Below are 24,075 nucleotides of genomic sequence, written 5' to 3' on the forward strand. Positions count from 1 at the left end.
GTAGTATTGTAGATTACTTTATCACCAACCTCAACCCAGAGTCTCTCAGAGTGTTAAGTCAGCCCACAGACATCCCTATCAGATCACAGCAAAATCACATTCTACTTGAACAGATCAATACTCAACCATGAGGCATCGAAGCCTGACAAACTGCATGCCATTAAGAAATGTTATAGATGGAAGGAGGGTAGTGTAGAAACCTACTAAAAAAATATTGTCCAACTACAAATCCAATCCCTCCAAGGCAACTTCCTGGACAAAATGTTTCCCTGCAATAGTGAAGGTGTAAACTTAGCAGTAGGAAGCCTGAACTATATTTTCGACCTATCAGCTAATATACAACATTTAAATTCAGGCAGAAAACCTAAGACAACTAACAACAATGAGAAATGTTTGATGAAGAATGCAAAAACGTAACAAATGTATTTAGAAACCTATCCAAACAAAAACACATGGACCCAGAAAACCTTAGTTTACGCCTTCACTATGGTCAAACAGTAAAACAATCTAGAAATACACTAAGAAAACAGGAACAGCATGTTTGGAAACAGCTCATTGTGATTGAAGAATCCATTGAATTAAATCACTTATGGAAAACTGGAACACACTAAACAAACAACAACACAAAGAGCTATCTATCCAAAATGGAGATGTATGGATCAACCACTTCTCCAACCGTTTCGACCATATAACAAAGCACCAAGAGCAAAAACATATACATGATCATTTACAAAACTTAGAAACATCTATTAAAGACTACCAGAACCCACTGGATTCTCCAGTTACATTGAATGAACTATAGGACAACATGCAAACCCCTCCACACCAAAAAAGTCTGTGGTATTGATGGTATACTAAACAAAATGATAAAATATACAGACCACAAATTCAAATAGGCTATTCTTAAACTCTTCAGCATTATCCTCAGCTATGGCATCTTTCCCAATATTTGGAACCAAGGTCTGATCACCCCGATCCACAAAAGTGGAGACAAATTTGACCCCCATAATTACCATGGAGTCAATAGCAATCTCGGAAAAATCCTCTGCAGTATCTTCAACAGCAGACGCCAACATTTCCTCTGTGAAAAAAATGTCCTGAGCAAATGTCAAATTGTATTCTTACTAAAATACCGTACGACAGACCATGTATACACTATGCACACCCGTATTGACAAACAAAACTAAACAACATAAAAAAAAGCTTTTGACTTAATTTGGCATTCGGATATGCTATACAAAGTGATGAAAAGCGTGTTCGGGGAAAAACATATGACATTGCCATTAGGAAAAAGATATGGCATTATAAAATCTATGTACACAAGTGTTAGTTAAAAACACACAGATGTCTTTCCACAGGGCCGTAGGGTGAGACAGGTATGCAGCTTGAGCCCCACCCTATTCAACATACTGTATATATCAATGAATTGTCGAGGGCACTAGAACAGTCTGCACCACCTGGTCTCACCCTACTAGACTTGGAAATCAAATGTTTACTGTTTGCTGATTATCTGGTGCTTCTGTCACCTAGAAGCATCATCTAGATCTTCTGCACAGATTCTGTCAGACTTGGGCCCTGACAGTAAAACTCAGTCGGACAAAAATAATGGTGTTCCATAAAAGGTCCAGTAGCCAAGACAACAAATACACATTTTATCAAGACACTGTGACCCTAGAGAACACAAAGAATACCTACCTCCGGCCAAAAAATCAACACCACAGGTAACAGCCACAAGGTTGTGAACCATCTAAGAGACGAGGCAAGAAGAGTCTTCTACGCCATCAAAATAAACATTGAACTCAACATCCTATTTCAGATTTGGCTAAAAATACTTAAATCAGTTATAGAACCCATTGCCCTCTATGGTTGTGAGGTCTGGGGTCCGTTCACCAACCGAATTGACAAAATGGGACAAACACCCAATAAAGACTCTGCCTGCAAAATTCTGCAAAAATAAACTTTGTGAACAACGCAAAACCCCTAACAATGCATGCAGAGTATAATTAGGAATGTACCCGCTAGTTATCAAAATCCAGAAAAGAGCTGTTCAATTCTACAACCACCTAAAAGGAAGCAATGCCCACACATTCCACCACAAAGCCCTCACCTACAGAGAGATTAAACTAGAGAAGAGTCTCCTCAGCTAGCTGGATCTGGGACTCTGTTCATAAACACAAACAGATCCCACAGAGCCCCAGGACAGCAACACAATTAGACCCAATCAAATTATGAGAAAGAAAAAATCTAACTATTTGACAGATTGGAAAGAATCAACCAAAAAAACGGAGCAAATTGGAATCTGGCCCTAAACAGAGAGTACACAGTGGCAGAATACCTGACCACTGTGACTGACCCAAAGTAAAAAAAAATCCTTGAATATATACAGACTCAGTGAGCATTGTCTTGCTATTGAGAGAGGCCGCCGTAGGTAGACCTGGCTCTCAAGAAAAGACAGGCTATGTGCACACTGCCCACAAAATGGAGTGGAACTGAGATGCACTTCCTATCCTCCTGACAAATGTATGACCACATTAGAGATACATATTTCCCACAGATCACACTGATCCACAAATAATTTGAAAACAAATCAAACATTGATTAACTCCCATATCTGTTGGGCGAAATAGCTTAGTGTGCCGTCACAGCAGCAAGATTTGGCCCGATGCCATGAGAAAGGGGCAACCAGTGGAGCACAAACAACATTGTAAATACCACCAATATGTATCTGTTTATTTATCTTTACTACTATTCGTACTACAACAATTTGCACATTGATAAAACATTGTACATAGTTGATAATATAATGCTTGAAATGTCTATATCATTTAGAAACTTTTGTGAGTGTTTAGTGTTAGTTTGTAATAGTTTTTTGTTGATGATTTTTTGTCTTTTTACTTTTGGTTATTGGAGAGAGAGCGAGAGGAGAGAGAGAGAGAGCGAGAGAGAGAGAGAGAGAGAGAGAGAGAGAGAGAGAGAGAGAGAGAGAGAGAGAGAGAGAGAGAGAGAGAGAGAGAGAGAGAGAGAGAGAGAGAGAGAGAGAGAGAGAGAGAGAGAGAGAGAGAGAGAGAGAGAGAGAGAGAGAGAGAGAGAGAGAGAGAGAGAGAGAGAGAGAGAGAGAGAGAGAGAGAGAGAGAGAGAGAGAGAGAGAGAGAGAGAGAGAGAGAGAGAGAGAGAGAGAGAGAGAGAGAGAGAGAGAGAGAGAGAGCTTATGTATGTAACCAGTGATTTACGGCTACGATTGGAAGCAGCACTGGCAGCAGGGCCTGAAAATAGACAGGAGACACTCCGAGCTATTCCCACACCACATTAATGTTTGATCACATGGAGGGAGAGATAGAGAGAGGGTGGAGGGAAGAGCGAGGGAGAGAGAGAGCGCAACATGGTCTCTGCAATTTGTATTATTCTGTACGCTGCATTAGGTTACATTATAACTGGAATAAAGATAAATGGTAATGTTATCTTTTTGTCGGCACTAACTCCGCCATGGTTCACTGGACAAAGCCTATGGGAAATTAATGTCATTTTTGGGGGGGAGGGTTTGGGATACACACCAAAAATAAGGTCTGTGGGAAACACAGGCCCTGGAGATCTTATACGTTTTGTTCTATGAGATAATCTTCATCAACTAACAACACTGTGAATGTTTAAGCATGTATGTAATTTAAAAAAGAACATAAAACACAAAGGCTTCATAATTTATAAAGATCATGTTATTACCTGACTGATGTTATCTCAGAAAAAAATCATATAACATCTCCTAAGCTTGTGTTAACCTCAGACCTTATTTTCGAGATTTATCCCAAAACCCTATTCTTTCCCCATTCATTTTCCCCATAGGGGTGGCTGAAGGCTTTTAGGGTTACAAGCTGGTGAGCTCTATAGTGGTCCTACAATATAATATGAATTTGTGGACCTATAGTATCATATGTCTGACCTGGCCATACAATAGCACACAAATTGGAGGATGTAAGTCAGGGTACGTCAACTAGGTTTGGCCTCAGGCCCCCCAAAATTCTGAGTTAATAGTATAAAATTAGTATATAATATTAGCACAATCAATTGGCCTACACTACAAATTAAACAACATTTTTAACACATCTGATTAGTACATAATAAACTCAGTGACAATAACATAATAATTTTGATCTGATTACGCTCATAAAATCCCCATGTCTCTATTCAATTATTATTATTGTCTATTTCTCTGTGCATTGATTGTCAGAAGGTGAGTGTAGCTGGTGCATGAAGTCAGGCGCAGGAGAGCAAAATGAGTGAGCAACGTACTTTACTCAAAAATAAAAGCACAAGGTAACAAAAACACTTGACCAAATACAAACGGTAAATATATTACGCACGGGTGAAAACAGCACCCGTCGAAATACCAGCCATCATGAACCGAAATGAACATATAAATAATCACGCACAAAAAACAAAAAAATACATGAACATGGAATTGGGGAATGAAAACCAGGTGTGTAGAAAACAAAGACAAAACCAATGGAAAATGAAAGGTGGATCAGCGATGGCTAGAAGACCGGAGACGTCGACCGCCGAACGCCGCCCGAACAAGGAGAGGGACCGACTTCGGCGGAAGTTGTGACATTGATTGGTGGTCGAAGACAGGTCTACGTAGTCTACTGCAGGCTACACTATTGTTTTAACATCAACATTCGTTCAGAATAATTAGCTTGATACCAAGAGAAAATGTCGCTATCAAAAAGTGTCAAAAGAAGGTGGGTAATGAAAATTGAAGTTTCGGGAAAGAATGTACAGAGATAGATGTTCATCTTACCATCTTTTGCAATGAAAATGTCGCTGTTTGCGAGGAATTCAATCTCAGACGTCATTATGAATCCAAGCATGGAACTTTAAAAGTGGCCTTCCCGCCCCAGACAGAAGCTTTAACTGCAAGCTACACACACAGCTTTTTTGGCTGGCAATTTCTGTCACTTAAACGGGTTAAATCTGCAGTTACAAGGTAGAGAGAAAACAGTCGTGGACTGGCCTTTACTAGGAAGCTTGAGTTGTTCAATTTGGATTTGTCATCTGTGTAATATTCATATGTGTAAACATACTGAATTATAATTGGATGCATTTTACCGCCGTATCATACTGTGCTATGATTGGTTAAGACCACCCAGATGGTTAGGTCATGGTCAGTTGATCGTGGTTGGAGATAGGTGAACATGCCAGTTGTAGCTAGCTAATAAAGAGCTACGATAAGAAATATCCTGTAGTACTGCATTTTATTATTTTGTACAAAGCGTGCAAAACAAGACATGGTGTCAGAGTAAAAGGTCTTAAAATATGGATTGTTCTGGAGTTCCTTCACCTCGAATGGACTGGGAGTCTACAAACGTACCCAATGCATGGCGTAAGTACAAACAGAATGTGGAGCTAATGTTCACGGGTCCTCTGAAGGAAAGAGGAGAAGAGGAAAAGTGCAGCTACCTGCTCCTCTGGATCGGTGAAAAAGGGAGAGATATTTAACAACACATGGACACTTACCGAGGCTGAATCAAAGGTACTGAAAACATACTACGATCGTTTTGAAGCATATGTTGTGCCGAAGACCAACACGATTTTCGCTAGGTACAAATTCCATGAGAAAGTACAGGGAGCTGGCGAGTCTTTTGAACAGTTTGTGACTGAGCTACGTCTGCTTGGGAAAGACTGTGATTATGCAAACAAGGATGAGATGGTCAGGGACCGTATTGTATTTGGAATACACTCACCGCGAGTGAGATAGAAACTTTTGAATGTTGGGTCTGAGCTAATGCTGGACAAAGCTATCGACATAGCCAGATCTCACGAGCTAGCACAGGCTCAGATGAAAACCATTTCGCGCGGCAGCACGAGCGCATCACATGAACAAGCAGTGCACGCAGTCAGGCAGACATCAAAGCACACCTCCGGTGCCCAGAGAGTGCATTTTAGAACGGAGAGAGACATAACTCCAAAACAGAGCAACACAGACTCAAAACGCCCCAAAACATGTGGATATTGTGGATACAAAGTGCATGGCGAACAAGGACATTTCCCAGCTAAAGGCAAAACAGTGTACTAAATGTGGTAAATGGAATCACTTTGCAAAAGTGTGCAGAGTTTACCGTGGAAAAACAGTACACTCAGTGAGTGAAGATGAAATGTCAATCAAAGAGTCAAATGCTGATGAACTGTTTATTGATTCAGTGACACAGAAAAGTCAAATATCAGAGACAGAGCAAGCCTTTGTTGACATTGAGATAGGAACACAAGGCACAGAGCTAAAGTTCAAACCAGACACTGGTGCACAAGTAAACATTATTCCTCTGAATAAGTACCGCAGCTTGACATCTGAGTGCGAGCTACAGCCCACCACTCGCAGACTGACTGGTTATGGTGGTGAACAGCTCCCAGTAAAAGGCACATGCACTTTCAAATGCAAATACAAGGAAAGTGGCATGATGTTGGACTTTTACGTTGTTGGCACGAGAGCACCTGCAGTGCTAGGTCTTAAAGCATGTTTAGACATGGACCTCATCAAGATAGTTTTATCAGTGACAGCACCAGTAGAGACATAAAATGTACTGGAGGTTTTCTGATGTTTTTACAGGAATAGGATTATTCCCAGGAGAATGTACCATTCACCTTGACCCAGACGCAACCCCTGTGGTCTACCCACCGAGAAAGATTCCCCTTGCTCTCCGTGCCCATCTGAAGAAAGAGTTGGAGAGCATGGAGCAATCTGACATAGTCACCAACCGACTGACTGGGTAAATGCGTTAGTGGTGGTGGAGAAACCACGCTCAGGCAAGCTCCGAGTATGCCCCGACCCAAGAGACTTGAACAAGGCTATCAAATGCCCCCATTATCCTTTACCGACGCTAGATGGCATCACACACAAGCTAGCGGGAGCACACTACTTCAGTGTCATGGACGCAAGATCAGGCTACTGGGCTATCAAGCTCACAGAAGAGTCATCTAAGCTCACAACATTCAACACACCGTTTGGACGCTACAGGTTCCGTCGCCTACCTTTTGGGATTATCTCAGCCCAAGATGAGTTTCAGCGAAAGATCCACGAAGTGTACGAAGGCCTCAACAGAGTTGTGGCAATTGTGGACGACATCCTTGTCTATGGTCGAACCAAAGAGGAGCATGACCGAAACCTCCGCGCGATGCTGCAAAGGTCCAGCGAGAGAGGAGTCCGGCTCAACCCCGAGAAGAGCACAGTCGGCGCTACAGAGGTCAGCTACTTCGGACATCTTCTCACAGTGACTGGAATCAAGCCAGATCCACAGAAGATCTCAGCCATAAAAGAAATGGAGCCACCAAAGAACCGTGCAGAGCTGGAAACAGTGCATGGCATGGTCAACTACTTAGCCAAGTTCGCACCCAGCCTCTCCAATGCTAATGCACCCCTGCGTCAACTGCTAAAGCAGTCCAGTGAGTTTCTCTGGCACAAGCAACACGACATTGCTTTCCAGAATGTGAAAGACTTGATCACGAGAGAACCAGGACCAATCCTTGCCTACTACAACCCCAACAAAGAGCTCAACTCCAAGTGGACACATCAAAGTATGGACTAGGTGCAGTGCTACTGCAAGAAGGAAAGCTCATCGGCTACGCTTCCAAATCTCTCACAGACTGTGAAATCAACTACGCCCAAATCGAAAAGGAGCTCTATGCCATTCTGTTCGGATGTAAACGTTTCCATCAGTACGTATATGGACGACAAGTCATTGTGGAATCCGACCACAAGCCCCTTGAGTCAATCATGAGGAAACCACTAGCCGCAGCCTCGCCAAGGCTACAGAGAATGATCCTTCAACTACAAAAATATGACTTCACAATCACTCACCGTCCAGGCAAAGACATCCCTGTCGCAGACACACTCTCCAGGAAGTTTCTTACCTACAAGGACAGCAGCCTCAGTGAAGGCATGGACATGCAAGTGCACACTGTGTACAGCAACTTATCAGTTAGTGACACAAAACTGAAGGAGATCCAAGCAGAAACAGAAAAGGACTCACAACTCGCACAGCTGAGTAAAGTCATACAGGATGGTTCGCCTGAGGAGAGGAGAAAATGCCCTCAGAGCATCTCAGAATTCTGGAACCATCATGATGAACTATCACAGATCAACGGAATCATTTTCAAAGGAGAGAAAATCATTATTCATACCAGTCTCAGAGAAGAGATTTTGACAAAGATCCATGCTGGACACATGGGCATGGAAAAGTGCAAACAGAGAGCACGGGACATTTTGTTTTGGTCCGGAATGTGCAAACAAATAGAGGACATTGCCCCTCAAACACCAAAGAGCCAATGTTACCTCACTGTATCCCAGACCGACCCTGGCAGGTCGTGGCAACCGATCTGTTCACCTGGAACAACGAGGACTACATCGTTACAGTGGACTACTACAGCAGATACTTCAAACTCGACAAGCTTCACAGCACCACATCTGCAGCTGTGATACACAAGCTGAAAGCAGCCTTTGCCAGGCATGGCATTATAAAGACTTTAATATCTGACAATGGGCCCTGTTACAGATCAAATTAGTTTGAATCCTTCACAAAAGCATGGGAGTTTACACATGTCACCACAAGCCCACATTACCCTCAAAGTAATGGCCTTGCCGAAAAATCTGTGCAGATTGCTAAATCACTCATGGACAAAGCAAAAGCAGACAAGAGAAACCCCAGTCTCCTTGAATACCGCAACACTCCAGTTGACAACTTCAAATCATCAGCCCAGCTGTTGATGAGCCGCAGACTTCGCTCAATCCTTCCCAGCACCAACCAGCAGCTGCAACCTGAGGTCGTCAGCTACAAGGAAATGCATGAAAAATGTGCACAGAGACAACAACAACAAAAGCGATACTACGACAGGTCAGCTAGACTACTGCTACCACTGATCGACGGAGAGTCAGTTAGAATCCAGGAGCATGGCCTCTGGAAGCCAGCAATCGTCATCCAGCCAGCTGACACTGAACGTTCATATCACGTCCGCAACGCAGAAGGAGCAGTGTACCGCCGCAATCGTCATCACCTACTGAACACAAAAGAACAACACACTGATGAGATGAACTGTTCCCCTGAAAGAGAACGTGATGGACTAAACACACACACAGCACAACATACACCATACTTACCTGCAACACCACAAGAACTGATGACTGACACAGAAGCATGCTCAGCATCATATCGCACAAGGTCAGGAAGAGAGGTCAAGCCCAGAGCTGTCCTAGACCTGTGAAATGTCAAAGGGTGTAGGCGGATCGCTGCCCTAAAAGAGTTCCAGACTGTAAACGTGTTATGGAAAGTTCACTTGAAATGCTTTGGTATTGTATTTGTTTGAAATGTTAAGATGTCATTTCTACTGTGAAAGCTGAGTTGCTGAGAATCCCTTGTTCGAAAAGTAACAGTATGTTGGATCATTGTTTCAGAGTCTATGTTGATTCAGTTGGTGTAGTATGCAATATAAATGGTTACTTACCTTGAGTTCAAACTACAGAGCATGTATTCAAAAGAAACACTTAGAATATGTTAAACATTTTTATTTTGTTTTAAAAGAAGGGGGATGTAATATTCATATGTGTAAACACACTGAATTATAATTGGATGCATTTTACCGCCATATCATACTGTGCTATGATTGGTTAAGACCACCCAGATGGTTAGGTCATGGTCAGTTGATCACGGTTGGAGATACGTGAACATGTAAGTTGTAGCTAGCTAATAAAGAGCTACGTTAAGAAATATCCTGTAGTACTGCATTTTATTATTTTGTACAAAGCGTGCAAAACAAGACAATCTGGAAGGCTACTGCACTTCAGCACACTGAAAAACGACAGACAGAGGGACCAGACAACTTCACCACCAGATTTGAAGACTACAGCATGCCCAAGGATACCATTGCGTTTGTACGTAAACCTTTCACAGTCTGCCCAGGTGGAGAAGTCTCCTCCCTTGCTAAGAAAACGATACCCTCGCTGGATGAGACCACAATTCAAACTGAGCTGATTGAATTCCAGACATCCAGCCATCTCAGGTATGCACTCAGGAGTGCGGAGTCCTTGTGTGCGTTTTGGGTGGCATGCTCAGAGAAATACAGCACAATAAAGAAACTTGCATTTTATTTGCTAACAAAGTTTGGATCGACTTACAGATCGTCATTTTCCTATATGAACACAGTATAGATTCAAGACAAGAACTGTCTTTTTACATAAGTCAATCGAGGACTGCCTGCGCATCAAAATCACATCCATCTCACACGACATCCAAAAGATCGTGTCCAAGGGGAAATGCAACTTTTCCCATTGAGTAAGTCACTTAGTGGCCTATATGACTGTATTTAGCAAATACTACCATTATTGTGAGTGCTTATTCAGGGATACTTAGGTTTCAAGCTGACAGTATTTTCTGTTTGTTCTGTCGTTACAGCAGGCTATCCCGATACAGACATTCAGATACATTCATCGCCTTTTTTTCTTTCAATTATTGTTTTATGTAGGATGCTACATTTTTCGCCAGTTGCAATTTTAAATAGGCCTAATAAAAAAATCTGAAGCCGAAGAACACCATCCCAACCGTGAAGCACGGGGGTGGCAGCATCATGTTGTGGGGGTGCTTGCTGCAGGAGGGACTGGTGCACTTCACAAAATAGATGGCATCAGGAGGAAGCAAAATGATGTGGATATATTAAAGCAACATCTCAAGACATCAGTCAGGAAGTTAAAGCTTGGTCGCAAATGGATCTTCCAAATGGACAATGACCCCATGCATACTTCCAAAGTTGTGGCAAAATGGCTTAAGGACAACAAAGTCAAGGTATTGGAGTGGCCATCACAAAGCCCTGACCTCAATCATATAGAACATTTGTGGGCAGAACTGAAAAAGCGTGTGCGAGCAAGGAGGCCTACAAACCTGACTCAGTTGCACCAGCTCTGTCAGGAGGAATGGGCCAAAATTCACCCAACTTATTGTGGGAAGCTTGTGGAAGGCTACCCGAAGCGTTTGACCCAAGTTAAACAATTTAAAGGCAATGCTACCAAATACTAATTGAGTGTATGTAAACTTCTGACCCACTGGGAATATGATGAAAGAAATTAAATCTGAAATAAATCACTCTCTACTATTATTCTGATGTTTCACATTCTTAAAATAAAGTGGTGATCCTAAATTACCTAAGCCAGGGAATTTTTACTAGGATTAAATTTCAGGAATTGTGAAAACTGAGTTTAAATGTATTTGGCTAAGGTGTATGTAACCTTCCAACTTCAACTGTATATCTTTACATAACCGGAATTTGGTTACACAATTGGCTTGAAAAGCGATGGCTTTAGCAGGGAGGTGTGATATGAGCTGACACACCAAGCGGAAGCATGAAATGTTATTTTTTTCAGATGATCGATCCCCAAAGCCTGAAGAGCTGTGGATTATGGGTTAGTGGAGAGGAGAAGAGGTTAAAGGGAAGGGGAGGAGATGAAAGGGGAGGAGGGGAGAGGAAAGGAAAGGAAAGGAGAGGAATGGAGAAGATAGAGGAGGCGAGGGGAGGGGAGGGGAGAGAAGAGGAAAGGAGAGGAGATGTAGTGTAGGGGAGAGCAGGGACGAAAGTAAAATGGGGTGAAATGAACTGCCCATTTTCACAGATAACACAAAAGCTGGAATGACGTAGTGAAGTCCTCACGTTCCAAAAAAACAGACCAGTCTGACCATGTTTCGCCAAGTTATAAACAAAAAATGGTTTTGAGCAATGTACTATAAGAAGAAGAAAAAAACAGACTCGGAAGTGTTTTTTGGTTGTAGAGTTGTGTTTAGTCAAAGACAGTACAGCATGAAGATAAAACTACAGCTAAGCTAAAACTGCTTCTCCAATAGAAATCCCCGATCACACTTGTAAGCGATGTCATGTCATCTGGTCTAACGGTCGTCTCGCAACGAACTGCGCCTGTGCAGGCCGTCAAATCAAAGGCACTCCTTCGATATAAAGTTGTTTTTGATGAAAATTAAAATGTGTCACTTTCACAAAATTAGAGTACTTAAGACATTGGCTCGAATCTAGGTTGTGCCTTTAGATTAAGAAAAAGGAAGCTTTAAAGGAAGAATTTTTCACTTCTCTGATTAACTTCTCAAACCCCAAACCCTGGCCTGGTCTGTTTAGTCTGTTTGGAAAAGTACACACCTGTCAAAGGAATTGTCCGTAGACCTCCGAGACAGGATTGTGTCGAGGCACAGATATCTGGAAAATGTCTGTAGCATTGAAGGTCCCCAAGAGCACAGTGGCCTCCATCATTCTTAAATGGAAGAAATTTGGAAACACCAAGACTCTTCCTAGAGCTGGCCGCCCGGCCAAACTGAGCAATCAGGGGAGAATGGCCTTGGTCAGGGAGGTGACCAAGAACCTGATGGTCACTCTGACAGATATCCAGAGTTCCTCTGTGGAGATGGGAGAACCTTCCAGAAGGACAACCATCTCTGCAGCACCCCACCAATCAGGCATTTATGGTAGAGTGGCCAGATGGAAACCACTCCTCAGTAAAAGGCACATAACAGCCCGCTTGGAGTTTGCCAAAAGGCACCTAAAGACCAAGCTCATGAGAAACAAGATTCCCTGGTCTGATGAAACCAAGATTGAACTCTTTGGCCTGAATGCCAAGCGTCATGTCTGGAGGAAACCTGGCATCATGCCTACGGTGAAGCATGGTGGTGGCAGCATCATGCTGTGGGGATGTTATTCAGCGGCACGGACTAGGAGACTAGTCAGGATCGAAGGAAAGATGAATGGAGCAAAGTACAGAGAGACCAATGATGAAAACCTGCTCCAGAGTGCTCAGGATCTCAGACTGGGGCGAAGGTTCACCTTCCAACAGGACAGCGACCCTAAGCACACAGCCAAGATAACACAGGAGTGGCTTCGGGACAAGTCTCTGAATGTCCTTGAGTGGTCCAGAGCCAAACCTGACAGAGCTTGAGAGGATCTGCACAGAAGAATGGGACAAACTCCCCAAATACAGGTGTGCCTAGCTTCTAGCGTCATCCCCAAGAAGACTCGAGGCTGTATTTGCTGCCAAAGGTGTTTCAACACAGTACTGAGTGAAGGGTCTGAATAGTTTTTTATTTTTAATACATTTGCTAAAATTTCAAAAAAAAAATGATTTTGCTTTTTCATTATGGGGTATTGTGTGTTGATTGATAAGAGGAAAATACATTTTAGAATAAGGCTAAAACATAACAAAATGTGGAAAAAGTCAAGGGGTCTGAATACTTTCTGATTACACCGTAGGTTTCATGTATCATGCTAGCTAGTCTTGGGTGTTAGCCTGGGAAAAGTTACAGGAGAGATGGGTGGGGCGAAAGTAACGCAATGTAAACTGATGACCTGGAATAAAATAAAACTTAAAGCACAGGCCATTGTCTCCTCTAGTTCATATTGATTTATAATGTTCGCAAAATATCAACAAGTGACTGAATGTTTGAAAATTATTCATGACATCATTAGAATTATGCCTTAATTGACTTGATGGATCAGCTTCTCACATCAAATCAAATCAAATCAAATGTATTTATATAGCCCTTCTTACATCAGCTGATATCTCAAAGTGCTGTACAGAAACCCAGCCTGAAACCCCAAACAGCAAGCAATGTAGGTGTAGAAGCACGGTAGCTAGGAAAAACTCCCTAGAAAGGCCAAAACCTAGGAAGAAAACTAGAGAGGAACCAGGCTATGAGGGGTGACCAGTCCTCTTCTGGCTGTGCCGGGTGGAGATTATAACAGCACATGGGCAAGATGTTCAAATGTTCATAAATGACCAGCATGGTCAAATAATAATAATCATAGTAGTTGTCGAGGGTGCAACAAGTCAGTAACACAAGAGTAAGTGTCAGTTGGCTTTTTCATAGCCGATCTTTGAGAGTATCTCTACCGCTCCTGCTGTCTCTAGAGAGTTGAAAACAGCAGGTCTGGGACAGGTAGCACGTCCGGTGAACAGGTCAGGGTTCCAGCAGGTCTGGGACAGCAGGTCTGGGACAGGTAGCACGTCCGGTGAACAGGTCAGGGTTCCATAGCTGCAGGCAGAACAGTTGGAACTGGAGCAGCAGCACGGCCAGGTGAACTGGGGACAGCAAGGAGTCATCAAGCCAGGTAGTCCTGAGGCATGGTCCTAGGGCTCAGGTCCTCCGAGAGAGAGAAAGAAAGAAAGAGAGAAAGAGAGAATTAGAGAGAGCATATTTAAATTCACACAGGACACCTGAAAAGACAAGAGAAATACTCCAGATGTGACAGACTGACCCCAGCCCCCCGACACATAAACTACTGCAGCATAAATACTGGAGGCTGAGACAGGAGGGGTCAGGAGACACTGTGGCCCCATCCGATGATACCCCCGGACAGGGCCAAACAGGTAGGATATAACCCCACCCACTTTGCCAAAGCACAGCCTCCACACCACTGGAGGGATATCTCCAACCACCAACATACCATCCCGGGACAAGGCCGAGTATAGCCCACAAAGATCTCCGCCACGGCACAACCCAAGGGGGGGCGCCAACCCAGACAGGAAGACCACGTCAGTGACTCAACCCACTCAAGTGACGCACCCCTCCCAGGGACGGCATGGAAGAACACCAGTAAGCCAGTGACTCAGCCCCCGTAATAGGGGTAGAGGCAGAGAATCCCAGTGGAAAGAGGGGAAACCGGCCAGGCAGAGACAGCAAGGGCGGATCGTTGGTCCAACCTTTCCGTTCACCTTCACACCCCTGGGCCAGACTACACTTAATCATAGGACCTACTGAAGAGATGAGTCTTCAGTAAAGACTTAAAGGTTGAGACTGAGTCTGCGTCTCTCACATGGGTAGGCAGACTATTCCATAAAAATGGAGCTCTATAGGAGAAAGCCCTGCCTCCAGCTGTTTGCTTAGAAATTCTAGGAACAATTAGGAGGCCCGTGTCTTGTGACCGTAGCGTACGTGTAGGTATGTACAGCAAGACCAAATCGGAAAGATAGGTAGGAGTAAGCCCATGTAATGCTTTGTAGGTTAGCAGTAAAACCTTGAAATCAGCCCTTGCCTTAACAGGAAGCCAGTGTAGGGAGGCTAGCACTGGAGTAATATGATCAATTTTTTGGGTTCTAGTCAGGATTCTAGCAGCCGTATTTAGCACTAACTGAAGTTTATTTAGTGCTTTATCCGGGTAGCCGGAAAGTAGAGCATTGCAGTAGTCCAACCTAGAAGTAACAAAGGCATAGATACATTTTTCTGCGTCATTTTTGGACAAAGTTTCTGATTTTTGCAATGTTACGTAGATGGAAAAAAGCTGTCCTTGAAACAGTCTTGATATGTTCTTCAAAAGAGAGATCAGGGTCCAGAGTAACGCCAAGGTCCTTCACAGTTTTATTTGAGACGACTTTACAACCATCCAGATTAATTGTCAGATTCAACAGAAGATCTCTTTGTTTCATGGGACCTAGAACAAGCATCTCTGTTTTGTCCGAGTTTAAAAGTAGAAAGTTTGCAGCCATCCACTTCCTTATGTCTGAGACACAGGCTTCTAGCGAGGGCAATTTTGGGGCTTCACCATGTTTCATTGAAATGTACAGCTGTGTGTCATCCGCATAGCAGTGAAATTTAACATTATGTTTTCGAATGACATCCCCAAGAGGTAAAATATACTGCTCAAAAAAATAAAGGGAACACTTAAACAACACAATGTAACTTCAAGTCAATCACACTTCTGTGAAATCAAACTGTCCACTTAGGAAGCAACACTGATTGACAATAAATTTCACATGCTGTTGTGCAAATGGAATAGACAACAGGTGGAAATTATAGGCAATTAGCAAGACACAGCCAATAAAGGAGTGGTTCTGCAGGTGGACCACAGACCACTTCTCAGTTCCTATGCTTCCTGGCTGATGTTTTGGTCACTTTTGAATGTTGGCAGTGCTTTCACTCTAGTGGTAGCATGAGACGGAGTCTACAACCCACACAAGTGGCTCAGGTAGTGCAGCTCATCCAGGATGTCACATCAATGCGAGCTGTGGCAAGAAGGTTTGCTGTGTCTGTCAGCGTAGTGTCCAGAGCATGGAGGCGCTACCAGGAGACAGGCCAGTACATCAGGAGACGTGGAGGAGGCCGTAGGAGGGCAACAACCCAGCAGCAGGACCGCTACCTCCGCCTTTGTGCAAGGAGGAGCAGGAGGAGCACTGCCAGAACCCTGCAAAATAATCTCCAGTAGGCCACAAATGTGCATGTGTCTGCTCAAACGGTCAGATACAGACTCCATGAGGGTGGTATGAGGGCCCGCCGTCCACAGGTGGGGGTTGTGCTTACAGCCCAACACCGTGCAGGACGTTTGGCATTTGCCAGAGAACACCAAGATTGGCAAATTCGCCACTGGCGCCCTGTGCTCTTCACAGATGAAAGCAGGTTCACATTGAGCACGTGACAGACGTGACAGAGTCTGGAGATGCCGTGGAGAACGTTCTGCTGCCTGCAACATCCTCCAGCATGACCGTTTTGGTGGTGGGTCAGTCATGGTGTGGGGTGGCATTTCTTTGGGGGGACGCACAGCCCTCCATGTGCTCGCCAGAGGTAGCCTGACTGCCATTAGGTACCGAGATGAGATCCTCAGACCCCTTGTGAGACCATATGCTGGTGCGGTTGGCCCTGGGTTCCTCCTAATGCAAGACAATGCTAGACCTCATGTGGCTGGAGTGTGTCAGCAGTTCCTGCAAGAGGAAGGCATTGATGCTATGGACTGGCCCGCCCGTTCCCCAGACCTGAATCCAATTGAGCACATCTGGGACATCATGTCTCGCTCCATCCACCAACGCCACGTTGCACCACAGACTGTCCAGGAGTTGGCGGATGCTTTAGTCCAGGTCTGGCAGGAGATCCCTCAGGAGACCATCCGCCACCTCATCAGGAGCATGCCCAGGCGTTGTAGGCAGGTCATACAGGCTCGTGGAGGCCACACACACTACTGAGCCTCATTTTGTTTTAAGGACATTACATCAAAAAAGTTGGATCAGCCTGTAGTGTGGTTTTCCACTTTAATTTTGAGTGTGACTCCAAATCCAGACCTCCATGGGTTGATAAATTGGATTTCCATTGATTATTTTTGTGTGATTGTGTTGTCAGCACATTCAACAATGTAAAGAAAAAAGTATTTGATAAGATTATTTATTTCATTCAGATCTAGGATGTGTTGTTTAAGTGTTCCCTTTATTTTTTTGAGCAGTGTATATAGTGAAAACAATAGTGGTCCTAAAACGGAACCTTGAGGAACATCCGAAATTTACAGTTGATTTGTCAGAGGACAAACCATTTACAGAGACAAACTGATATCTTTCCGACAGATAAGACCTAAACCAGGCCAGAACTTGTCCATGTAGACCAATTTGGGTTTCCAATCTCTCCAAAAGAATTTGGTGATCAATGGTATCAAAAGCAGCACTAAGATCTAGGAGCACAAGGACAGACGCAGAGCCTCGGTCTGACGTCATTAAAAGGTCATTTACCACCTTCACAAGTGCAGTCTCAGTGCTATGATGGGGTCTAAAACCAGACTGAAGCGTTTCGTATACATTGTTTGTCTTCAGGAAGGCAGTGAGTTGCTGCGCAACAGCTTTTTCTAAAATTTTTGAGAGGAATGGAAGATTCGATATAGGCCGATATTTTTAAAAATAATTTCTGGGTCAAGATTTGTCTTTTTCAAGAGAGGCTTTATTACTGCCACTTTCAGTGAGTTTGGTACACAGTTCAGTGGTTAAAAATATATATCTTTCTGATTCTGGTGGTCAATTACCTTATGTCAAGACATGGAAATGTGATAAGCATGATGAGATTTCCGTTTGTGAAGAGAATGAAGGCGGTTTATTCTATCAAGACACAAGTAAGGCACATGAGAAGGACAGCTGGAGCTAAGCATGAGTAGGGCAAATAGTGAAAATCATCTCCTACTACACTCCTATTAAAGTGAGATTAAAAAATGATGGTTAATATAGCTATTATGGGATCCATTTTAGTCTAATTAATATTGTAAGGCAAAATAATTATTCAAATTGACACAAACATGAAATTATGTCTGATAGTACATTGGTTGAACGTAATGAGCATTACAAACCAGAAGATCCAAAACATGGAGATAACACAGATAGTGTGCACTTCTCACCACCTGTTACTTCCATCCGAAGGCAGTGTTACTCCCGCCCCGCCTGCAGGTACAAAAGTAACGTTACAGTAGTTCTGTTCTCGGTCTATTTCATTTCAACTAATTTACCCTAGAAATGAAATTACCGTTGCTAATGGTAGAGGACCTGTATAAGTTTGTTTGTCATAACATTTGGTGTCTCTAGCTCTATCGATCTCTGAGTAATTAGGAAAAAAACTAAAAGTGTTACTTTCGTCCCGATTCTCCCCTATGGTCAGTGATGCTTGAGGGGGGATTGGGGTTAGAAGAAGACCCCCACCCTCTGATGTGTTACTGTGGGGGGTGGGGGTGAAAGGACCAGAGAGGCTCTCTGGTGTGTTACAGTATGGGGGGGAGGGGCGTGTGAAGGGACCAGGAAGTCTCTTTGACTGTGAGTGGTAATGCCAGTGAGATTTGAGAAGTCACTGGCCGTGTCGGAATACCCATACTAGGATACTAAAAGCGAAAAAATATGTTGTTTTATTGTATGTGACATTTTTTAAATAGTACTCCGAATGTGTCATGTAATGTGAGATTGCGTTGAGTGCAGTGGAGTGGGTCGAGAGCTACCAGTTCCTCAGATTCCAAATCACTAAGAACTTAAAATGGTCCACACACACGCGTACAGTCGTGAAGAAGGCGCAACAGCGCCTCTTTCCCCTCAGGAGGTTGAAAAGGTTTGGCATGGGCCCTCATTGCATATACTGTATATTTATACTGACTCTACACACACACAATCACATACAATCATCATATATGATGCTGCTACTCTGTTCATCATATATCCTGATGCCTAGTGACCGTACCCCTATACATATCTACCTCTATCCATCCAGTATGCCTGCACATTGTGAATACGGTACTGGAACTGGGTCTGTATATTGTATGCTTACTTACTTTATCTTGTTCTTCTTATTTTATATCTTGTGTGTTTTTGTTCTACCATGTTATTTTTAGTACTACATTGATATTGATTACTGCATCATTGTTGGAGTTAGAGCTTTAAAAAAAACTTTAAACTTAATCACACGTGGTGATGTACAAAAAGCCAATTTCAATTATTGAGAGTAAAACAGCACATACAGAAGCTGTCTGGATTTAAATAGTACTTTTACTTGTACTGTGCTGTATGTACAGTATGTATGCAATGTAGCACCACAGAGATTTAGAAATATATATATTTTTAGAGGATTTAACACTTTGACAGCACACATGGGAAAAATAATCCTTCAATGTAAACCTTTATTTAGTCAGGTGAATATAATGATGTTTAATTATGCTTAAAATGCTATGTCACTCATCACCACGTCTCTCTCTCTTTCTCTCTCCGTCCACAGCATACAGCGCAGGCTGTCGTTGCAGCTGCCCATCCTGCACCATGCCTACCTACCCTCCATAGGGGGGGTGGACGCCAGCTGTACCAGCCCCAACGCCAGCCCCGGCTCCAGCCCGCGGCACAGACACATGCCGCCATCCTACCGGGTCATGGTCTCAGGCCTGTGAGCATCAGTCGCCCCTGGCACTACCAAGAAAGACATCCGTGTAAAAAACAACAACAAGCAGACTGTGACTGAGGTCATCAGCGATAGTGGAATAGTATGTGTGTTGGACCAGGGAGGGGGAAGTTTGATCCACTCTTCATGCCTCGGTCTCTAGACCCCCTCTCTAGAACCATGGGTCGGGGAAAGGGGAGAGGGCACAGCTATACCCCCCCCCCCCCACCCCACCCCCCAAGGCAGCAGAGGACCAGACCTGACCTAGCGTATCTGCTTTGGAAGGTTTTATGTTGTTGTTTTTTTTCTTTTGCCATACACTTGACTATGTGTGAACTTGTCAAAACTTGAGTATTTCGCTACTTCAATGCCTAGAAGGTGTTAGGTGTTACTATAGGAACAAAGGAGTTCAAGATCGGACTGACGTAGGATTCATCAAAATTCACCATTGTGAACAAACATGTAAATATCATACTGACTTTGACTTAACGTAACCTTTGATTGAGTATGCTGTGAATTAACATATGGAGGGATGGGGGGCAGGTCTGTATCAGCGTAGGTCCTGAAAAACTCATATAAAAACTTAAAAACTGGCATCCTACAAAATGTAAGACAAATTGGTTTGTGTAATATTACTGCATCATTGTAGTATGTTAATTATGTTAAATGGATTGGCCATTGGCAAGAAGTAAGGCACCAGCGGCCAATTCTTTTAACTTTCACACAGCTTATTTTCCACTTTGCTAAATTTGCACCATTCGTTTTTCTTAAAGATTATACTATCTCGTTTCATAGGTCTTTAATGTGTTTCAACTCCCATAGTTTAATTTGTCTCCTAACAAGCATGACATGCTACAGTACAGGTTAATGCCATTCTGGGCTTAGAGGGCAACAGAACCAAACAGAATAGATTTCCAGGAACTAATAGTAATGTGACTCTATGTACAGTACGTGTGTTGATATAAACACAAACAAATAGTCACCTACACAAACACAGAAAGATACACACCTGTAGGTAAAGTGCTCACCGTATCTTAGTGGTGTTAGGTGTCCTGACAAGGCTTTGCCAAAGATCAGTCTGAAGACCAGCAAGCTTCCATTACAACTGGTAGGTCTTCGCCCCACCAGTGTAAATGGTCCAGAAACTGTCATGTCTATGTAGGGAGTGGGGACCACCCAAAGCAGAACCCAAAGCTCTGTTACCTCACTGTTGTGAGGCTGAAGGAGAGGCTTTGTAATGACCATATGTTTCATAAGTCAATGAAATAGGTGCATGGTCAGGCAGCATCAAAAGTGGTGCAAAACTGAGATTAAAAACTCGGGAAGAAGTTCTGTTGACAAGAAATATATGCAGATAGTGAAGAGTGACAAGGATGTGTGTTTGTCAGTTAGGTTCCATTGGTAGTTTCGAAACAGTGAAATTAGGTTTTAAGTTGTTTCAATCAGTAAATCTGAATTTCAATGACCAAAATGGCAAGTGGAAGATGCATGCGAGCCGTATGTGAACCCTATCCAGGAGACCCCAGCACTGTCAGTCACAGAAACAATGGCACCACAGACTGGGAGAGAAGCATCTGTATATCGTGGCAGGTCTACTATACAGTGATGTTCTGAAAAATCACCTGCCACTTAGCAACAGTGGAACATAACTCATAGTTGCTTTTAAAATGTTTTTCTGTGTAGTCGGCCCAAAGGTCATTTATTGTTGTAAAAAGGGCCGTAGACATAGCTAGCTAACGTTATTTTATTTGTACAACTGTTGTCACAAAAAATAACACAAAAGTGGACAAAATCCATGAATAAGCTACGTATCATCATAAGAAGTCTAAATAGATTTGTTTCAGCATATATTTCACCATTGGTGTCTTGGTTAAAAGACGTTTGTTGAGCACTGTGCCTGTAGTCGTATCCTGTAGCCTGCAGGAGCCACAGTATACAGCAGTTCCAGTAGGTAGTGCTGGTGGTGTGGGCTGGGCAAACTAAACTAAACAAGCATCTGTAATGCATCTGTAAATTGTACAAGCTGTCATGATTTCTTTCCCATTCAACGCACCAACACCTGGGACATACTGTACAGTGTGGGATAGATAGATAACTTGGGGACAATTCCACTCCAGAGAGTGGGCTGCTCTGTGAGCTGGACCTGGCATCTGAACACTGATGATGTCTGTCAGCCACCGCAAAGAAGAAACCCATTGGAGGACGAGCGATGGGTAGGGGAGGAGCAGGTCTGCTATTGGACACATCCATATGTAACTTCTGTCTGAGCTCCTCCCCCTAGCCTGGAGCCAATTGGGGCTAAGGATACCCTGTCCAGAGCAGCAACACAGCAGCACAGACCTTCCATGAAGCCAAAAGGTTTCTTTCTCCTCCATAAGTGAGACACTGGGTCTGGTTGTTCATTCAGAAAAAAACACATTTTATATATTACGTTATATGTGATTCTGTAAAATTTGCTGATACCCTGATGGTGTCGATGTACGTATGGAATATTTGGTATTTGGCTTTCTCAAGATGGCATGAAATAAAATGTATATTCACATAAGAGTAACCTCTGTTTTTGCAACTGTCATGACAAATTCACTCTGTTGTTTCTTCTCACTCCAAGTCAGTTTTTTTAAATTTTGTATTTCTTTTTTACTTTGCTTTTAGTTCTGCAAACCTGTTGTTCCACAGACTGGTCACATTCTTCAAGAGTACATCATCAATCAGTCAAAGCCACAATTCTGTGAGAAATCCCCCTCTCATACAATATAATGTAAATGACATGCAGCATTACACTTGCTGCAAGATGCTGAGTGCCATAAAAATGTACAACACTCAATAGCTTTGGCTAGCTATATCAGAACGAACCTATAGAACGGTCAATAACATATAAAAAAATATATACTTTCCCGGCACCTGTGTCACTTTCTATTGTTATTACAAAATGCCAAATGCTGGTGATCAGGTATTGTTACTTTGCTTTGCAATGTGCCCTAATTTTCTATTATTAATTTACATTTTTTCTCAACATCTACAAAGTTATTCAAATGCAATGTTGGTAATTAAAGGGCTCATAATAACTCGTAATGCACTGCTTATATATGCTAATATTCTGTATTCCTCAGTTCTTCTGTTTCTTTCAGTTTAAAGGTGAAAACACATATACAGTACCAATCAAAAGTTTGGACACACATACTCATGAAAGGGTTTTTCTTTATTTTTACTATTTTCTACTTTGTAGAATAATAGTGGAGACATCAAAACCATGAAATAACACATATGGAATCATGTAGTAACAAAAAAAGTGTTAAACAAATAGGGTACTAAAAGATCTTAGATTCTTCAAAGTAGCCACCCTTTGCCTTGATGACATCTTTGCACACTCTTGGCATTCTCTCAACCATCTTCACCTGGAATGCTTTTCCAACAGTCTTGAAGGAGTTCCGACATATGCTGAGCACTTGTTGGCCACCTCAATTGGGTTGAGGTCGGGTGATTGTGGAGGCCAGGTCATCTGATGCAGCACTCCATCACTCTCCTTCTTGGTCAAATAGCCCTTACACAGCCTGGAGATGTGTTGGGTCATTGTCCCGTTGGAAAACAAATGATAGTCCAACAACGCAAACCAGATGGGATGGCGTATCGCTGCAGAATGCTGTGGCAGCCATGCTGGTTAAGTGTGCCTTGAATTCTAAATAAATCACTGACAGTGTCATCAGCAAAGCACCCCCACACCATCACACCTCCTCCTACATGGTTCACGGAGGGAACCACACATGCAGAGACCATCCGTTCACCTACTCTGTGTCTCACAAAGGCACTGTGGTTGGAACCAAAAATCTCAAATTTGGACTCATCAGACCAAAGGACAGATTTCCACCTGTCTAATGTTCATTGATCGTGTTTCTTGGCTTAAGCAAGTCTCTTTTTCTTATTGGTGTCCTTTAGTAAAGTTTTCTTTGCAGCAATTCGACCATGAAGGCCTGATTCACACAGTCCCCTCTGAACAGTTGATGTTGAGGTGTGTCTGTTACTTGAGCTCTGTGAAGCATTTATTTGGGCTGCAATTTCTGAGGCTGGTAACTCTAATGAACTTATCCTCTGCAGCAGACGTAACTCTAGGTCTTCCTTTCTGTGGTGGTCTTCATGAGATTCAGTTTCCTCACAGCTCTTGATGGTTTTTGCATATGCACTTTCAAAGTTCTTGAAATTTTCCAGATTGACTGACCTTCATGTCATAAAGTAATGATGTACTGTCGTTTCTCTTTGCTTATTTAAGCTGTTCTTGACCTAATATGGACTTGGTCTTTTACCAAATAGGGCTATCTTCTGCATACCACGACCTTCCTTTTCATAACACAACTGATTGGCTGAAACACATTAAGAAGGAAAGAAATTCCACAAATTAACTTTTGACAAG

General features: G+C 43.0%; 1 protein-coding gene across 1 annotated transcript in view; it reads left to right on the top strand.

The window, feature by feature from the left end:
* Positions 1–22,219, top strand: part of LOC115175547 (gamma-aminobutyric acid type B receptor subunit 2-like) — a 366,527-nt gene extending 344,308 nt beyond the window's left edge. The window contains exon 19 of the mRNA XM_029734842.1: positions 19,515–22,219. Coding sequence (XP_029590702.1) covers positions 19,515–19,680 — 166 coding nt within the window. The 3' untranslated portion in view covers positions 19,681–22,219. The remainder of the gene's footprint in view (positions 1–19,514) is intronic.
* Positions 22,220–24,075: the final 1,856 nt, after the last annotated feature.

This window comes from Salmo trutta, chromosome 36, assembly GCF_901001165.1.
Source record: "Salmo trutta chromosome 36, fSalTru1.1, whole genome shotgun sequence".
Lineage (NCBI taxonomy): Eukaryota > Metazoa > Chordata > Actinopteri > Salmoniformes > Salmonidae > Salmo > Salmo trutta.